Source organism: Protopterus annectens, chromosome 3.part1, assembly GCF_019279795.1.
Source record: "Protopterus annectens isolate FY-2018-M chromosome 3.part1, PAN1.0, whole genome shotgun sequence".
Lineage (NCBI taxonomy): Eukaryota > Metazoa > Chordata > Ceratodontiformes > Protopteridae > Protopterus > Protopterus annectens.
Window position 1 is genome coordinate 59,487,290 of NC_056732.1, and position 19,523 is coordinate 59,506,812.

Consider the following 19,523-nt stretch of genomic DNA (forward strand, 5'->3'; position numbering starts at 1 on the left):
AGTGACAAGTGGAGTACCTCAGGGTTCATTCCCGGGACCGCCACTGTTCGGCATCTACTTCTCTGAAGTACAGGCCAATACTAAGGGACTCTGGCTAACAAAGTTCGCAGATGACTGCAAACTGGAAGCCATTATTGAATCCCCATGGGATATTCTACAAAAGGGCCTTACAGAAACGGATGCTTGGTGCCAGAGCCATGGGCTCAAGCTTAATGCCAAGAAATGTATAGTTATCCCCTCTGGGAAAAACCATGTACCTATGAATTACCAGGTGTGATGAGAGACTTAGGGACACAGGTGGACAGTGGTCTCACCTTCGATAACTACATCACCACAACAGTCAGGAAATCCTTCTGTGTATCACACCTCATCAGTAAGGGATTTTCATCCAGAAAAAAGGAGGTCATTGTCCTACTGTAATCATCCCTCATTAGACCCATTATAGAGTACAATGCCCCTTTTGGTATGTACCTCACAAGACATCTACAACAGCTGGAAAGGTCGCAGAAATACTTCACTAAAAGAATCACAAGCCTATGCTGACAGTCTAAAAAAAACTCCAGCTATACTCTGTGGCATATCGTCTACTCAATGGTGATCTCTGCTTAACATACAAGGCCATGTCAAATCCTGAGCTGTTGGACATGCTCCACTTAAAGAAATCCCAATCCCTCAGAGCCATACTCTCCAGGGGTCTAAACCTTGTCATCACAATGAACAGAACATGCTGGAGGGATAGGTTCCTGACACAGACACTTCCCATACTCTGGAATAGACTGTGCTCATAGATGTCAAGCAGAGCGCCTCCTTGGCTTTCTTTAAAAGGAACCTTGACGATTGGATGGAAGATGGGAAATTCACCCTGGGATCACATCAGTCGCCCTGCTTGACAGGGTTCCAGGGAAGTAAATATTGTGGGAAGAAATATCCGGGGAATTGTTTGTCTAGGTTTGTATAGGCCCTAGGGCTGATAGCCTAGTACCAACCTATCAACCTAAAGAAATCCCAATTCCCCCCATGCCACACGCTTCAGAGATCACAACCGCCATTACCACAATTAACAGAACATGCTGAAAGGGCAGGTTCATCTCCCAAAGACTGCCCATACTCTGGAATATGCTTCCCATTCATGTCAAGCAGAGCACCTTGTTGGCCCTCTTCAAGAGAAATCTTGACGAGTGGATGAGTATCAGTAATTTCACCCCAGGGATCACTTCAGTTGCCCTACTGGATAGGGGCACTGTGAACTAACACCGGGTGGCACTGTGCCTGGGCAGTTTTTTGGGGCTAGGCTTGTAAAGGCTCCATGGCCATTAGCCTAGTACACACCTATGAACCTATGGTCCCTGAGTTCCTTGGATGCCTTTATGGTGGGGTATGTTAGTAAAGAGGTAGCAAAGGTTTATGCAGGGGAGTATGTTAATTGGGAATTAATTTACTTACTTACTGTTGACATCTGTCCATGAGAGACATGGGGGCTAGACTTGGGGGTGAATTTGCGATTTCCCATCCAGTGATTAAGGTTTCTTTTGAATAGGGTCAGGGATGAACTCTGCTTAATATAGTGGGGAGTTTATTCCATAGAAAGAGGATACTTTGAGACACATTTCTGTTTATGTCTCAGGCAAAGTTCAGGTTCTTGGATCTAGTGTTTCTAGTGCTGTTTGATGTTCATAGTGTTTCACTGTTGCAGTCGTTACTCTTGGGTAATCCTGCTGACAGGCTACCCTCAGTCAGCCAGAATTCCAAAGTCTAGGTCCGGCGTCGGTTGCTGTCGCCTCTTCCCTGATGTCAGTGCGCCAGAGGTATAAAAGATGCAGCCGACGCCATTTTCTTCAGTCTTTCTTGCCGCGTGGTGCCCAAAGCAAAAGCAGTTCGCAAGTGCCGGTCCGCCGACTCCTGAGATTTTCAAATCCGAATTTCAGAGCTGAAGTCTTCATTAAAGCTAAGTACCCCATTGGGGAAACTTTTTTCTTGCTCCAGACCGATGTCAGAAAAAAAAAATTAACAATTGTATTTCTTGTGGGAAGCAAATACCTCATAAGGAGTTTCACTCTTACTGTATTCCTTGCCTACTCCCTGATCACAACGTTGCTAGCTGTCGGTTTTGTGCTAGATTTAACCAGTGCACTATTAAGCGTCAGTTCGATTTTGCATTTCATTACTTTGGCCGAAGATTTAATTATATAACGCCGTCGGAACAGCCGACAACCGGAGTTTACAAAAAAACGCAAGGACAAGGAAAAGGATAGGCATCCGAGGTCCAAAACCGACGAGGCCTCTGCTAGGCCAGTCGTCGGTTCGCCATTTCTCAGTGAGGTGCTTTCGCAGCCCCTGGCGCCCGCAACCTCAGAGCCACAGGCCGCTTCCGACTCCCACGTGCAGCTGACTGGGCCTCTGGATACTCAAGGTATTGGACACTTGGAAATCATTCCCTCAGATGGGTCTGGAGCCGCTGAGCAGGCATCGGCTTCTGAGTGTGTCTTCAGATCTACACAACTATATATTAAGCCATCTTCAGCTTCAAAGACAAAGACTAAAGCAGCTCTAAAGACAAAGAAACAAGTACAGCATTCTCCTACTCAGACTTCAATGCCTAAAAAAACATGCTCAAAATGGCCGAAGACCTAATTTCTTTGATCAGGGGCTCCCATCCCCCTCCTGATAAGAGGCCTAGGCAAGAGACAGAGTATGATTCTAATGATCAGGCTTCTATTTCCTCTGATTCCTCTTCTGAACAGGATTACTCCATGCTTCCCTATGAGGATTCTGATGCTGAAGAATCCATTCATTCAGCCTCTCCTCCTCAGAATTATTCTTTTGGGGAAACCCTGCATACCATGTGGGAGCATTTCCACTGGGAGAGCCAAGATTATTCTGAATCTAAGAAAAGGCTCAGAGACTTTCTGCTACTTCCTCAGCACAGACCCCTTGCTATTCCACCTGTTCTAGACATTGTAGATGATGCATTTTCAGAGTCCGGCCTGTCCCCTGACTCTTTACTCCCTGCACCTCCTAAGCCAGACAGATACTACGGGGTCCCAGATTCTCATAAATTCCTATATCAAAACCCCGCTGCTGACCCAGAAGCTATATCTCAGGGTCCCAAAGGGGTTAAAGCTTCCACTGCAAAAAACCCTGTCCCTTCTGATAGGGATTCTAGGGCTCTAGACAGATGGGGGAAAAAGTATACACTTCTGCTACCTTGGCTGTAAGGGCTTTAAATTGCCAGTTTCATATGCTTAAATATCAGCAATATTTAATGTCACTGCTTAAACAGAAATTGTTGACAAATACTGAATGTTCAGAGAACAAGGAATTGCAGGATTTATTGCATGCAGCTGAACAAGTGGGAAAGCATATTTTGCAATGTGGTTATGATTCACTGGAGGCCTCTTGCAGGGCTGCTGTTACAGGTTCTGTTATTAGAAGGCATGATTGGTTAAAGGAACAGAATCTGCCTGATCATGTTAAAGCAAAATTATTAGATGCACCATTACAGCATGATACTTTGTTTGGTACTAAAGCAGAAGAGGTGTTGAAAAAAATGGAGAATAAAGCAAAATCCAAGTAGACAGTCAATGATTTCTTACAGGTACAGCCACCCAGGTTTAGCAGGAGCTGGCCTTCTAAAAATTGGTCCTTTCCAGTGTCAGACAGACCACAGAGGCAGATACAGGTGTCCCAGAGGCAGATCTCAGCCCCAAGGCTCTTACAGGCCTAAACAGTGGGGTGCTCCTACCTCCAAAAGCAGAGAAGACAAATCACAACCTTACAGGAAACAGTCCCAATGACTTTCTTCTACCAGATCCAAGCACTTTTCTTTTGGCAGCCCCCTTAGGGGGAAAACTAGCACTTTTTTCATCAAATTGGAAAATGGTTACCCAAGACAAATGGGTCCTAAACATAGTATCCCAAGGCTACAGGTTCCATTTTCACACCCTGCCAAGGTCGAAAGGTATGCCAGACCTGCCACACAATCAATGGGCAGAGGCATAAAAACAAATTACAGCCCTCATGGACATGGGGGTCATTCAGCAACAAGAGCAGGGGTAAGGATTTTACTCCAGACTTTTTTCTAGTACCCAGAAAGGACAAAACCTGGAGACCAATACTGGACCTGTCAATTTTAAACATTTCTGGAAGTTCCAAAATTCAAGATGTTGACTCTACAGCAACTACTGCCCATGCTGGGCAAGAAGGCTTGGCTTGTAACTTTGGACCTAAAAGAGGCATACCTGCATGTCCCAATCAGACAATCTTGCAGAAGATACCACAGATTCATAGCTGACTCAATGCATTACCAATTCTCTGCACTGCCCTTTGGCTTATCTACTGCGCCCAGAGTCTTTACAAAATGCCTGGCACCAGTAATTGCGTTTTGCAGACAAAAAGGAATTCAAATATATCCCTACTTGGACGACTGCCTAATTCAAGCAGAGAACAAAGACATTCTTCTGAAGCATCTGGCATTTGTAAAAGGATTACTAATTGGCCTAGGGTACACAGTAAACGAAAAGAAATCAAAACTAGTGCCCTCTCAAGAGATAATATTCCTGGGTGCAAGCTTAAATACAACTGCCCAGATGACTTATCTCACGCCAGACAAACAAAAGCAACTGACTACTTACTTCAAGAAATTGGCAACAAAAACCCACTTATCTGCAAGGAAAGTCCTGCAGGCCTTGGGTTTCATGGCATCCTGCATTCTACTAATTACATATGCCAGACTGCATATGAGGAAACTACAAAGTGTTTGGACTCAGCATTGCCACAGCCTGGCGACAGTAATTGCACTCATTCCCTGCCTGTAACAGAAGTTTCGATGTTGGGCAGAAGCCTGTCACCACAACAAGGGTCTGCCATTCAGTTTACCTACAGCCAGACAGACACTGACAACAGATGCATCAGATTATGCCTGGGGGCCCATATGGCAGGAAAATGTATTCAGGGCACATGGCCTGCAAACCAGATGCATCTTCACATCAATCAGAAAGAGATACTAGCTGTTCAAAATGCCCTGACAGCTTTCAAGGACCTGCTTCATCCAGGACAGATACTGATAAAGACAGACAACACTATGGTCATGTGGTACATAAACAAGCAAGGAGGTACACATTCCTACCCCCTCTGCAGACAAGCAATGACCTTATGAGACACAGCATTGGCTTTTCAAGTTCACCTGCAAGCACAATTCCTGCCAGGAAACACAAATACTCTGGCAGACAAACTAAGCAGAAACCTCATGAATCCCCACGAATGGAAACTGGATCCACAAGTCTTCAGCATGATAATAAGCAAATGGGGATGCCCAGAGATAGATCTATTTGCCACCCCTCACAACTGCCAATTGCAGAGATTTTGCACAAGGATTTATCACAAGCAAACATGGAAAGTGGACGCCCTATCCTTCAGCTGGAAAAATCTAACAGTATATGACTTTCCTCCACTGCCTCTCCTTCCCAGGGTACTCCTAAAGGTCAGACAAGAGGAGCCAAAAATGATACTGATTGCACCAGACTGACCACACCAGCACTGGTATCCAATCCTAATGAACTTGTCTCAAGGTCCAGCATGGATATTGCCTCAAACTTCTCACTTGCTGACCCAACAAAACAATCAGATCCGGAACAGCCAACTCAGGACCTTAAATCTGGCAGCATGGCGGATAATGTAGCCATTCAGAACACTCCTCTCTCAAAAGCTGTTACAGATGTTATCTTGGAGGCCAGGAGGCCCAGTACCAGAAAATTTTATGCAGAAAAATGGAAAAGATTCTGTGCTTGGAACCAGGAACAAGGCATTGACACGTGGGTACCAAATATCCCTCAGATTTTACAATACCTAACTGAGATGCTGAACAAAGGTCTTTCTTTCTCATCAGTTAGGATTCATGCCTCTGCCATTTCAGCCCATTACAATACGGAACCACCTATCATTTCTCATCATTTAATAAGGCAGTACCTCAGAGGGGCCAAAAACATTAGGCCTCCAATGAGAGCACCAATTCTGGCCTGGGACCTCAATTATGTTTTGGAAAAACTCACACTGCCTCCTTATGAGCCAGCATCAACAGCAGATGTAAAATTCTTATACTGGAAAACAGCTCTGCTCCTAGCAATAACCTCTGCAAGGCGAGTTTTGGAGTTACAAGCACTCATGGCTGTGGAACCTTTTATCATTTTTCATCCAGACAGGGTTTCTTTGAGGACAAACCCTACATTTATGCCTAAGGTAGTGTCCAGTGTGGCCCTCAACCAAACCATTAACTTGCCTACCTTTTATCCAAATCCACAGAACAAGGGTGAGAAAATTCTGCATTCTTTGGACATACACAGGCAGTTACGCTTCTACTTGGGCAGAACTAAAGCTTTCAGAAAGACGGAGCAATTTTTAATGTCATATGCCAGGATCACAAGGAAAGGCTATCTCAAAACAGACTATTTCTAAATGGATAGGCCATTGCATCCATTTCTGCTATTTTCAACGTGGCAAATCAGTGTCTAAGGGCATTAGGCCTCATTCCAACAGAGCAGCAGCCACTTCAGCAGCCTTCCTCAGAGGAGTACCAACCAAAGATATCTTAGAGGCTGCAACTTGGAGTTCAATGCACACTTTCTCAAAGCACTACCACTTACCTCTTTACTCTTAAGTCCAGAGCAGGCTTTGCCACTGCAGTTCTGCAGGGCCTCATAGCCTCTCCTAATCTTATTTAGCCCAGCCACCCATCCTCAGCTTTGGGATTCAACCCAAGAGTAATGACTGCAACAGTGAAACACGATTAACATAGTACAGTTGTGTACCTACCATAAATGTAGATGTTAGAGTGTATTCACTGTTGCAGTCCAGGTTACCCTCCCACCATCCCCCTTTTTTGCTGGGACTTATCTGCACTTCTCTATCCTATACAACCTTTTTGGTGTATTTGCTTGTAGATGAAGTAAATGTTATTTTTGTGCATGCATTTTTATTGGCATATTTTTTAGCCTACCAATTTGGGGGGCACCTGACATCTGGGGCAATAAAAACTGAAGAAAATGGCGTCGGCTGCATCTTTTATACCTCTGGCGCACTGACATCAGGGAAGAGGCGACAGCAACCGATGCCGGACCTAGATTTGGAATTCTGGCCGACTGAGGGTAGCCTGCCAGGAGGATAACCCAAGAGTAATGACTGCAACAGTGAATACACTCGAACATCTACATTTATGGTAGGTACACAACTGTACTTTTGTTGAATGTGCAAGAGATACATCAGAGCTGGATTGGAGGATGCCTTATATGTTATACATAGATCACCTCTCCGTAACCTGTAGGAGACTAAGTACAGAGATATGTCCTTAAGGTGGTCTGTATAGGATAAGTGTATTTATACCCTGGATTCTCCTGGTAAGTAACCTTTGAGGGCATTCCCACCATTGCAAGAGCCTTGTTAGGTACATGCCAAAGGGCATTGTACTTTATGATGGATCTGATAGCGGCTGAGTAGAGTGGTACTATAACTTACTTGAACCAAAATGCCATACCTTGCTTATCAGTTAGGTGAAATAGAATGATTGTCTTAGTATCTTGATTATATGTTGGTCGAAGTCCAGCTTGTTATCTGCATATGTTCCTAGATCCCTAACTATTGGGACAAACTCATAAGAGTGTTGTTGTTGTTGAAGTAATTACCTTGGGTGGACAATTTCCCAAAGGACGCTATAATGCATTTCTTCATGTTAAGTTTTAGTCAGTGGCTTTGGCACCAGTCATTTGTTTATGTTAGACCCCTGTTGTAGGATGTTAGTGTCACCGGGGAATCGGTGATGGCTCCCAGTTTACAGTCATCTGTGAACTTGGTGAGCCAGAGGCCTTTAACATTAGCCTTGACTTCTGAGAAGTAGATGTCAAATAGGAATGATCCCAGTGGAGGTGGTTTCTCTGATCCTGACTTCTTGGGTTCTGCTTGTGAGGCAGCCAGCAATCCAGTGACTTATGTAGGTATTTATGCCAAGTTCCGAGAGTTTGTCAGCAATATCTAAGTGGGGTACTGTATCTGGCACATTGGAGAGGTCAAGGTAGGTGACATGCACCATTTTTCCCCTCATTTGTGGCCTTGGTGACTTTCTCAAAGAAGTCTACCAGGTTGAGTAGGAAAAACCTCCCCTTAACAAAGGTAAACTGGGATGGGTCCAGTGTCTGTAGGTTTCCAGTGTCCTTGTATATAACGTCCATGATAATTGTTTGATGACTTTGCATATTAGACTTGTCAGACTGATGGGTCTGAAGCTCCTGGGGTCGGTTGATGGTCTACGCTTATGAAGAGGTATGTCCACTGTGGCCTAGCACATAAATAACATATTTTGAGGCTGTAGTTGAATGCCTCAAGTAGTCCTGCTAGGTTATATTGTAGGCTGTTTAGGAGGCAACCAGGGATATTGTTGAGGCTCATTGAAGCTGTGTTTTTGACCTGAGCAAACACTGCTAGGATCAGCTGTCTGTTGACAGATACATGATATGCTAGAAGGGATTTCACAGGAGGTAGTGGGGGTGAAGTTAAAGCTAAAAGTATCATCCACTAGATTTGCTGTGTCACCCTGGTCAGTGAAGGTTGTCATTTGCCATCAGTTCTACACACTGCTGTGTGTTACCATTAAGGTTATTGACAGCTGACGAAGGCCTTGTGAGTTTCCTTAGCCTGGGAGGCTATCCTGACCTCATAATTGGCATTCTTGGACTTTATTAGACCTCTTAGTTTCTTGTTTAATTAAATCAGAGAACTGTTATCAGTACGAGTTGTTTTTTCTGATTTTGGCCATACGTTTTTTTTTTCTTTTGTTATATACTCTATTAAAGTAAAGTTTCTACCAGTCTGTTTTGTTTTTGGTGTTAGATTTGAGATTACTTCTGGTATGTATGGCAGCCTCAGTGCAGCCATGTAAATGTTTGTACAGAGGCTCTGTAAATAATTCTGCATAGATAGCTGTGTATTCGGATTTGGTGGATCCATGAGTAGTTCCTAACTCTTGCGGGTTTAGTTGGGTTTTCTGGGTTGATTTTTATTTCAAGGGAGTCAGCTTTGTGGTCCAACCTCACCAATGAGAATGTAACATTTGGTGAGGGGCAGTGCTGTTCCATCCCGAGTACTAGGTCCAGTATGTTTGATCCTCTAGTTGGAGAGTGCATTATCTAGTCCAGAGTGTTTATGTTGACCAAGTCCAGGAAACGTTGTGCCTGTGAGTTAAAGGCAGTGTACATTTCCCAGTGTATAGAAGGGTAGTTAAAGTCTCCCATGAATAGGGTATTTGTTTGTATGGCGAAAACCTCTAGTAGGCCTAGGTAAGAGTTGTGAGCTTTGTGAGTCATAAAGGGTGACCTGTAGCTGGCCACAACATGATAGGGAACCTTGTCAATGGAGACTTGGGAGTGGATGAGCTTCAGCGTAGCATCCTTTTTAACCAGCTTGGAGTTGTATTTGTTGCTGATGTAGAGAGAGACACCTCCACCTGTAGAGCCCGCCTGTGCTGCTGTTGGTTTAAATGTGTGGAAGGCACTGTAGCTTTCCCCTGCTGGATTAATTTCTGCAGTCTTAAACCAAGTCTCAGTAACAGCACAGACTTCCACATCCTGCAGAGTGAGAAAAGATTCTGTGGTGTGGAGTTTCTTGTTTAGGTTCCTAGCCTTAAGGCTGCTTTGATTTTTTTGCTGTCTTGGTAGTTTTGTCATTTTGACATTGCCTAAAAAGGCTCTAAGGGGTAGGTAAAGCTTTAGTTAATATCCTAAATCCCAGGGAGAAATGGGTGCAGACCATCCTTGGCAAAGCAACATAGTCTGTTAACCACTTTCTCCCATACCAATGAATATTGGATTCCGCTGGACACCAGAAACTAAGCCAGTTATTAAAATCAGTCATTTTCTGTTCTCACTGTGGCATCATCCTTGGTGAAGGTAGAATGCTGCCCAGTGCAAGGCATGTACCTGTCTGTGTAACATATTCAGAGAGATCCTTGCTGTTTCTTTTCATATAGACCAGAGAAGTACGTCAGGTCATTTACACCCACCTGGACTATGATAGAATCATATTGGTACCCGTGGTGCAGTGACCTGAGGGCATGCATGATATTGCAAATTCTAACTCCATCGAGACAGTTAACTGTCCCTGTCCAGCATGGTCAGGACGACATCTGTTTGTCATACAGTAGAATCCCCTATGACAAGAGTACTAGGTAGTGTTTGCTTGCCTTATGGGCTTTGTTTGCCACCTTTTTGCTGTATTCTTTCTTGGTATAGTCCCCCAAAACCAGGCCATTGTACAAGAAAGAGCTTCTTTGTCAGATTAGACAGCCTTAAAGAATCTATGTGCCAGGTCAAAACAGGGACATTTTCCAAATATAAAAAGAATAGTGACATGGAGTTATTAGACTTAAAACCAATAAATAACATAAACTCCTTTGTTTAATGTTATTTAAGATATTCTGACAATATGTTAGTGAAGCTGGGAAGGACCTCCCTTTTTCTATATTGGATGACATAAGTCTCAACTTTTTTGCTTGAGAATCAAGGGGTAAAGCCAAAATTAATGGGTGCACAATGCCCCCAAATCACTGGCAATATTTAAATGTTACTGTAATTTGCTTTAAATTTAATAAAACTTCAAGTTTTGCATTAACATGCATTTCTGAAGAGTGTGTGTGTCTTTCGGCTTTTCCCGGTTACAGCAGAAACTATCCCCCTAATGATTGGGCAGCAGAGCTTTATGCTGGCTTGGCGCCGCAAAACTTGCTACCCTCAACACTACCGAACGCCATTCACATGTCGCCACACAGCCACAGACGACGCTGAGAATCGAACGGAACGGCATAACATCTAACTGTGGTATTAAACGCTACCGCAGCACCACCACCGCGACAGTTTTAACATGCATTTCTGAAGAGTAATTAGTATGAAACTATAATATCTCACTTTACTGACCAACTGTATACAATCAGTGATTTACAGAAATCAAATCATTTATGAAGGAGTGGAAGGAAGTATTTAGCTTCATGTCTCTTCAGCTGCCTTACTGAACTCCATTCTGTGTTGTCCAGGCTGTCTTTCCAGGGTTGTCTTTCAACAAAAAAGTGTATGGGCAGGCTGGTTTGGGTTCTGCACACAAAAAAATAGTATTGCAAAATCCATACTGGCTAAAGAAGCTAGAACTAAAGTAGTGTGGGCTGATGTAGTGTGGGCTGATAAAGGACAATCATTCAGTCTTAAAAATATCTCCTCAGTTTTTGTGGTGGTGGGGGTTGCCATCTGCTGCAGAGCTCTACTGCTGTTGAGATATGTAGACACTTCTCTAAGGTCTGTTTCTGACTTCAGTGCTGCTTATTCCAGGAATCCTGCTTTTGGGATACAGCTCGGGCTTTATCTCTGGTTGATCACTTCTGACTTCTAGCAATCATTTTCACTTTTTTTTCATGTAGTAAGTGGTTTGGGGAGGAAGTCAAAGGCAATGTTTCTCAGTTTATTTGATATCTGGCTAAGTACATTTACGTAAAGGATCATTTTAGTCAGGGTGTTTTAGTGAATTGCAGAAGGGAGACTGGCAAGGACACTGTTGTCTTCATTATCACGAACCCCCCTTTTTCCCATTTTTACATTGGGTCAAGGTGTTGCATCAGCTGTCACCACTTCTCTGTATTAAGAGCCTGTCTTTTATCATCTTCGATAGTCATGCTTACTGGCTTCAGATATTCTGCCCTCCAGTCCATTTGTCTCTTGGTTGGATGTCCTCATTTCCTTTTGCCTTCTTGTCTGTCCCAAATCTGCTTCATCAAATTGTTCTCTTTAACTGGGGTTATATTCTGATGTCTTTATTTCTTCCTTCGACATGCAGTTTTTATCTTGCTTCTCATTCATGTCCTTCAACTCAAGCGTTTTCAGCTGTTATGCCTTCACTGCCAAGGTTTTAGTGCCATATGGCAGCACCAATTAAACCACACTTTTTTGTACACTTTACTTTTCAAATTATTTGACATTTTTTTGTTGTACTGTACCCCAGACACTCTGTGCCAGCTGGACGCAGCCCCACTGATTCTAGCTTTGACCTTCTCATTCAGACGTCCCATCTCCTCAACCACATACATATCATATACTTAAAGTTTCTAACCTGTTTTTTTCCATTGTTTTCTCATTTTTAATCTCCTTCTGATTTCCCAGTTTGCTGCCATGACCACTGTCTTCTCTGGACGGTGATAGTGATGTGATAATTGCTAAACATGTTTAGTGGGATATTTGTCATCTATTTAAACTGCCACTACACCAGACAGATGAGAGAGTGATGTCAAAAGCCCTATGCATTGAACAACTTTTGAGATTGTCTTCTTTTGGTGTCTCTGTCTTTGAATAATTATTAAAGGTCTTTTGCTGTTGCACTCAGATACACACTTGCCTCCTCCTGGTGCAGACCGCAGCTTTTCATAGGTTCAGAGGTTCATAGGTTAGTACTAGACTAACTGCCCTTGTGGGCCATTTTAAGCCTAGCCAATTACCCCCTGTGAGAATCAAACCCTGCACCTTGTGTCTGTAAGGTAAACACCTTAACCATTATGCCAGCCTCCCACCCTTTATGCCAGCCTCCCACCGTGAGAGTGGACGCCAAGCCCTTATGCTTCCTCATTAGTTTTCTGCTGCTTGCTCAGTATGAATCTCAGTATTAATACACACAAATAAAAAAATTCACATTTCTTGCTTAAATCACTGAAATTTTGAAGTTGTACCCCTGGGCATCAGAACAGGAGGCAGGACCCTCTTCTGCTTTGTTTTTATTGGATGGTAGAGGCATATGCATGAAGAGCTGCAACAAACGTCAGCACTTCGGCCATGCTATCCTTGGGAGAATTTGTGAGAAATTTGAGCCTGCATCACTTCACATAAGGTAGCATCCCTGGAGAGTAGCCAGTGCAAAGGTTAGCAGCAGGGAGGGTTCCCCATGAGACTTCCAGGTCAGGATTGGCAGGAAGGTGAAAAGTAAAACTTGTATAAGCCAGGTATTGACCAAAGTCTCCTGTTTTAGGAACTATCATAGTAACAGCATCCAGCTCTTCTTGTGTCTCATACTTTACCCCGACTAGAAGCACCTGTCAAGTGGCTGATAATAAGGAAGCAGAAGAGGTACATCTCAGTGTGCCAGGACTGTTGTTCTTGGGTTGGCACATCTAGGCATGCCAGCACTGCTGTTCCTGGGTTGGCACATCCAGGTGTGCCAGCACTGCTGTTCCTGGGTTGGCACATCCAGGTGTGCCAGCACTGCTGTTCCTGGGTTGGTACATCCCAGTGTGCCAGCACTGCTGTTCCTGGGTTGGTACATCCCAGTGTGCCAGCACTGCTGTTCCTGGGTTGGTACATCCCAGTGTGCCAGCACTGCTGTTCCTGGGTTGGTACATCCCAGTGTGCCAGCACTGCTGTTCCTGGGTTGGTACATCCCAGTGTGCCAGCACTGCTGTTCCTGGATTGATACATCCCAGTGTGCCAGCACTGCTGTTCCTGGATTGGTACATCCCAGTGTGCCAGCACTGCTGTTCCTGGGTTGGTACATCCCAGTGTGTCAGCACTGCTGTTCCTGGGTTGGTACATCCCAGTGTGTCAGCACTGCTGTTCCTGGGTTGGTACATCCCAGTGTGTCAGCACTGCTGTTCCTGGGTTGGTACATCCCAGTGTGCCAGCACTGCTGTTCCTGGGTTGGTACATCCCAGTGTGTCAGTACTGCTGTTCCTGGGTTGGTACATCCCAGTGTGCCAGCACTGCTTTTTCTGAGTTAGTAAATCCCAGTCTGCCAGCACTGCTTTTCCTGGGTTGGTACATCTCAGTGTGCCAGCACTGCTGTTCCTGGGTTTGTACATCCCAGTGTGTCAGCACTGCTGTTCCTGGGTTGGTACATCCCAGTGTGCCAGCACTGCTGTTCCTGGGTTGGTACATCCCAGTGTGCCAGCACTGCTGTTCCTGGGTTGGTACATCCCAGTGTGTCAGCACTGCTGTTCCTAGGTTGAAGCATCTGGAAAATGATGGTGACAGAGCAGCTCATGTAGATGGACAGCTGTTGTGTCCCCATCAAAGATTCAGTTATAGAAATCGGGCTTGGGCAGTGTACTCCTCTCCCCTTTACCTGGACTGAGTTAGGCTTACCAGCCATCATTGTGGAGACTGACATGGGTCATCTCACTCTGTGTGGGCTCACTGGGGCACTCCTCACATGAGGTAAGCATTTTTTGGTTTAACTTTTTCTGGAATCAGGCTTCACCATTGCAAGACTCTACCCTTAAGTAAGTTATTTTAGTGACCAGGCAAGACCATGCATAGACCTTTCACACAGTTTTCTCAGATGTTTCGGCCTTCTTTCCCAAAATATGTCATGGGTTTACCACTACCTCTGTTACATTCAACAAATAGCAAAATAAGCAGGTAAAGTAATCTGTTGGCAAGCAGGCTTTTAAAAAGCAACGGCTAGGGGGCTCTAAAAACAAAAGGAATAGCCTCCGAAAAACCAAGCAGGCTTTTAAAAAGCAATGGCTAGGGGGCTCTAAAACAAAAGGAATAGCCTCCGAAAAACCAAGCAGGCTTTTAAAAAACAATGGCTAGGAGGCTGTAAAAACAAAAGAAATAGCCGCCAAAAAAACAAGCAGGCTTTTAAAAAGCAATGGCTAGGGGGCTCTAAAAACAAACGGAATAGCCTCCGAAAAACCAAGCAGGCTTTTAAAAAGCAATGGCTATGGGCTCTAAAAACAAAAGGAATAGCCTCCGAAAAACCAAGCAGGCTTTTAAAAAGCAATGGCTAGAGGGCTCTAAAACAAAAGGAATAGCCTCCAAAAAACCAAGCAGGCTTTTAAAAAGCAATGGCTAAACTCCAAAAAAAACTGCTAAACTTTTAAAAGCTCTAAAAAGGAATAGCCTCCAAAAACAATCAGGCTTTAAAACTAAAACAAAAGGAATAGCCTCCGAAAAACCAAGCAGGCTTTTAAAAAACAATGGCTAGGAGGCTGTAAAAACAAAAGAAATAGCCGCCAAAAAAACAAGCAGGCTTTTAAAAAGCAATGGCTAGGGGGCTCTAAAAACAAAAGGAATAGCCTCCAAAAAACCAAGCAGGCTTTTAAAAAGCAATGGCTATGGGCTCTAAAAACAAAAGGAATAGCCTCCGAAAAACCAAGCAGGCTTTTAAAAAGCAATGGCTAGAGGGCTCTAAAACAAAAGGAATAGCCTCCAAAAAACCAAGCAGGCTTTTAAAAAGCAATGGCTAGGGGGCTCTAAAACAAAAGGAATAACCTCCAAAAAACCAAGCAGGCTTTTAAAAAGCAATGGCTAGGGGGCTCTAAAAACAAAAGGAATAGCCTCCGAAAAAAAACAAGCAGGCTTTTAAAAAGCAATGGCTAGGGGGCTCTAAAACAAAAGGAATAACCTCCAAAAAACCAAGCAGGCTTTTAAAAGCTCTAAAAACAAAAGGAATAGCCTCCAAAAAAACAATCAGGCTTTTAAAAAGCAATGGCTAGGGGGCTCTAAAACAAGCAGACTTTAAAAAGCAACAGCTAGGGGCTCTAAAACAAAAGGAATAGCCTCCAAAAAACTAAGCAGGCTTTTACAAAGCAACGGCTAGAGGGCTAAAAAAACAAAAGGAATAGCCTCCGAAAAACCAAGCAGGCTTTTAAAAAGCAACGGCTAGGGGGCTCTAAAAACAAAAGGAATAGCCTCCAAAAAACCAAGCAGGCTTTTAAAAAGCAATGGCTAGGGGGCTCTAAAAACAAAAGGAATAGCCTCCAAAAAAACCAAGCAGGCTTTTAAAAAGCAATGGCTGGGGGGGTATAAAAACAAAAGGAATAGCCTCCAAAAAAACAAGCAGGCTTTTAAAAAGCAATGGCTAGTAAAACAAAGGAATAGTCTCCAAAAACAAGCAGCCTTTAAAAGCCAATGAGAGAGCTTAAAACAAAGGAATAGTTTCCAAAAACCTAGCAGGCTTTTAAAATGAAAGGAATAGCCTCCAAAAACCAAACAGCCTTTTAAAAAGCCACGGCTAGGGGGCGCTAAAACAAAAGGAATAGCCTCCAAAAAACCAAGCAGGGTTTTAAAAAGCAACAGCTAGGGGGCTCTAAAAACAAAAGGAATAGCCTCCAAAATAACAAGCAGGGTTTTAAAAAGCAATGGCTAGGGGGGCTCTGAAAACAAAAATAATATCCTCCGAAAAACCAAGCAGGCTTTTAAAAAGCAATGGCTAGGGGGCTCTAAAAACAAAAGGAATAGCCTCCGAAAAACCAAGCAGGCTTTTAAAAAGCAATGGCTATGGGCTCTAAAAACAAAAGGAATAGCCTCCGAAAAACCAAGCAGGCTTTTAAAAAGCAATGGCTAGAGGGCTCTAAAACAAAAGGAATAGCCTCCAAAAAACCAAGCAGGCTTTTAAAAAGCAATGGCTAGGGGGCTCTAAAAACAAAAGGAATAGCCTCCAAAAAACCAAGCAGGCTTTTAAAAAGCAATGGCTAGGGGGCTCTAAAAACAAAAGGAATAGCCTCCAAAAAACCAAACAGGCTTTTAAAAAGCAATGGCTAGGGGGCTCTAAAACAAAAGGAATAACCTCCAAAAAACCAAGCAGGCTTTTAAAAGCTCTAAAAACAAAAGGAATAGCCTCCAAAAAAACAATCAGGCTTTTAAAAAGCAATGGCTAGGGGGCTCTAAATCAAAAGGAATAGCCTCCAAAAAAACAAGCAGACTTTAAAAAGCAACAGCTAGGGGCTCTAAAACAAAAGGAATAGCCTCCAAAAAACTAAGCAGGCTTTTACAAAGCAACGGCTAGAGGGCTAAAAAAACAAAAGGAATAGCCTCCGAAAAACCAAGCAGGCTTTTAAAAAGCAACGGCTAGGGGGCTCTAAAAACAAAAGGAATAGCCTCCAAAAAACCAAGCAGGCTTTTAAAAAGCAATGGCTAGGGGGCTCTAAAAACAAAAGGAATAGCCTCCGAAAAAAACAAGCAGGCTTTTAAAAAGCAATGGCTGGGGGGGGGGGTATAAAAACAAAAGGAAAAGCCTCCAAAAAACCAAACAGGCTTTTAAAAAGCAACAGCTAGGGGGCTCTAAAATGAAAGGAATAGCCTCCAAAAAACCAAGCAGGCTTTTAAAAAGCAACGGCTAGGGGGCGCTAAAACAAAAGGAATAGCCTCCAAAAAACCTAGCAGGCTTTTAAAAAGCAACAGCTAGGGGGCTCTAAAATGAAAGGAATAGCCTCCAAAAAACCAAGCAGGCTTTTAAAAAGCAAAAGGAATAGTCTCCAAAAAACAAGCAGCCTTTTAAAAGTTTTAGAGGGCGCTTAGCTCTGCTAGGCTGGCTAAAACAAAAGGAATAGCCTCCAAAAAACCTAGCAGGCTTTTAAAAAGCAACAGCTAGGGGGCTCTAAAATGAAAGGAATAGCCTCCAAAAAACCAAGCAGGCTTTTAAAAAGCAACGGCTAGGGGGCTCTAAAAACAAAAGGAATAGCCTCCAATAAACCAAGCAGGGTTTTAAAAAGCAACAGCTAGGGGGCTCTAAAAACAAAAGGAATAGCCTCCAAAAAACCAAGCAGGGTTTTAAAAAGCAATGGCTAAGGGGCTCTAAAAACAAAAGGAATAGCCTCCGAAAAACCAAGCAGGGTTTTAAAAAGCAATGGCTAGGGGGCTCTGAAAACAAAAGGAATAGCCTCCGAAAAACCAAGCAAGCTTTTAAAAAGCAACGGCTAGGTGGCTCTAAAAACAAAAGGAATAGCCTCCAAAAAAACAAGCAGGCTTTTAAAAAGCAATGGCTATGGGGGCTCTAAAAACAAAAGGAATAGCCTCCAAAAAACCAAGCAGGCTTTTAAAAAGCAATGGCTAGGGGGCTCTAAAAACAAAAGGAATAGCCTCCAAAAAAACAAGCAGGCTTTTAAAAAGCAATGGCTATGGGGGCTCTAAAAACAAAAGGAATAGCCTCCAAAAAACCAAGCAGGCTTTTAAAAAGCAATGGCTAGGGGGCTCTAAAAACAAAAGGAATAGCCTCCAAAAAACCAAGGACACATTAAAACGTGTCAATGACTGTCTACAGAATTTCCCCTCCCTTTCCCATCCAGGCAACCCCCTAATTTTTCATGAAAATCTGCCCTTTCATTTCTTACTTTGGCAACAAATAGTCTCAGACAAAAATGGACCCTTGAGAGTGATTCATCAGGGATACAGATGGCAGTCAGAATATGTCCCTCCTTTCAGGGGATTGCTTCTTATCCACCAGGTCAGACTTTCTCTTCTCCTGTCCTCCTTCATCTACTAACACAGGGTGACAGAAACGGTCCCTCCTTCATAGAAAGGAGAAGGTTTTGAAGGTATATAAGAATATTTGTGGTTCCAAAGAAAGGATTGTGAAGATTGATCCTAGATCTTACTTTTCTTAATCTGTTTGTGAAGGTTCAAAATGTTATCATTTCACAACCTGTTACCTCTCATTCCCCATTCAAGTGTTTTTTAGTGACCCTGTGTTTTACAAAGGATTAGTCCAGATAAAAATCTAGCTAACCGATCTAGGAGACTCACTGTCTCATGCTGTCCCTGTGGGAGGAATAAAAATGCCTTGTTAAAGTTTCATGTATTTCATTCAGTTAAGTAGGTAGATGGATGACCTAATTCATATTAAATCTCACTATTTTGGGAATCTACTCACACTGACAAGTCTTGGAATTAATTGCCAATGATGTGTGTGTGCCTACCTGTCCATGTTTGTATATACATACATATATACGCGTGTACCCACACACACATTTGTACACCTGTGTACATGCTCACACTTGTGGTTACACACACATTCACTGTCTTAGATAAATGATAAAGCACTTAGAACTTTTAGGCATGTTTTTTACTTCTAATTACCTGTAGTCTAACAGTTTGTATTTATCTTTGTTTTTTTTTAGATAGGACCAGATTCAGTCCACTGCATGATTGACAAGAAGAAGCTGGCTGGGTACTGTCAGGCCTGTGGGGTCCTGGCACCTCCTGCTGATCTAGGCACATTACAGACCACCCCTTACGGAAAAATACACTGCTACATTACGCTGGGCAATTATTGGGTAAGTGATGATTTCATTCAATCAGAGTGATTGTGTGTGTGTGTGTGTGTGTGTGTGTGTGTGTGTGTGTGTGTGTGTGTGTGTGTGTGCTGCTACATTCATGTGTGTGTTTTTTTTTTCTTGTTGCACATCATGTGGCAGTTTAACTATCCTGCATCAGTAGTAATCACACAGTGGGGAATTTTTATGTATAAATGAGTTAAAAATATATACTTTTGATTGATGGCTGTTGTGTGTCAGAGGTATACTGGATAAAATGCATGTACTAGTCTTTGATTTAACAGATTAAAACTTATCACAGTTTAAACCATTACATATCTTTTGATCTGATGTTGTCTTTTTCATTCATTCCTCAATGAGTGGGTCTCGAATCGACTGCCGTTTTTCACTAGAGTCTACGATCTGACTCTCAAGTTCCTCCCTTTATCCATAATGTCCCTGACCACTGCACCACCTCAGA

The 19,523-nt window shown here is 43.2% G+C and overlaps 1 protein-coding gene across 1 annotated transcript in view; it reads left to right on the top strand.

Annotated features, from left to right (window-relative positions):
* Window positions 1–19,523, top strand: part of LOC122797632 (integrator complex subunit 8-like) — a 1,436,218-nt gene that overhangs the window by 36,690 nt on the left and 1,380,005 nt on the right. The window contains exon 3 of the mRNA XM_044066176.1: window positions 18,908–19,063. Within this exon, the coding sequence (XP_043922111.1) occupies window positions 18,908–19,063 (156 nt within the window). The remainder of the gene's footprint in view (window positions 1–18,907; window positions 19,064–19,523) is intronic.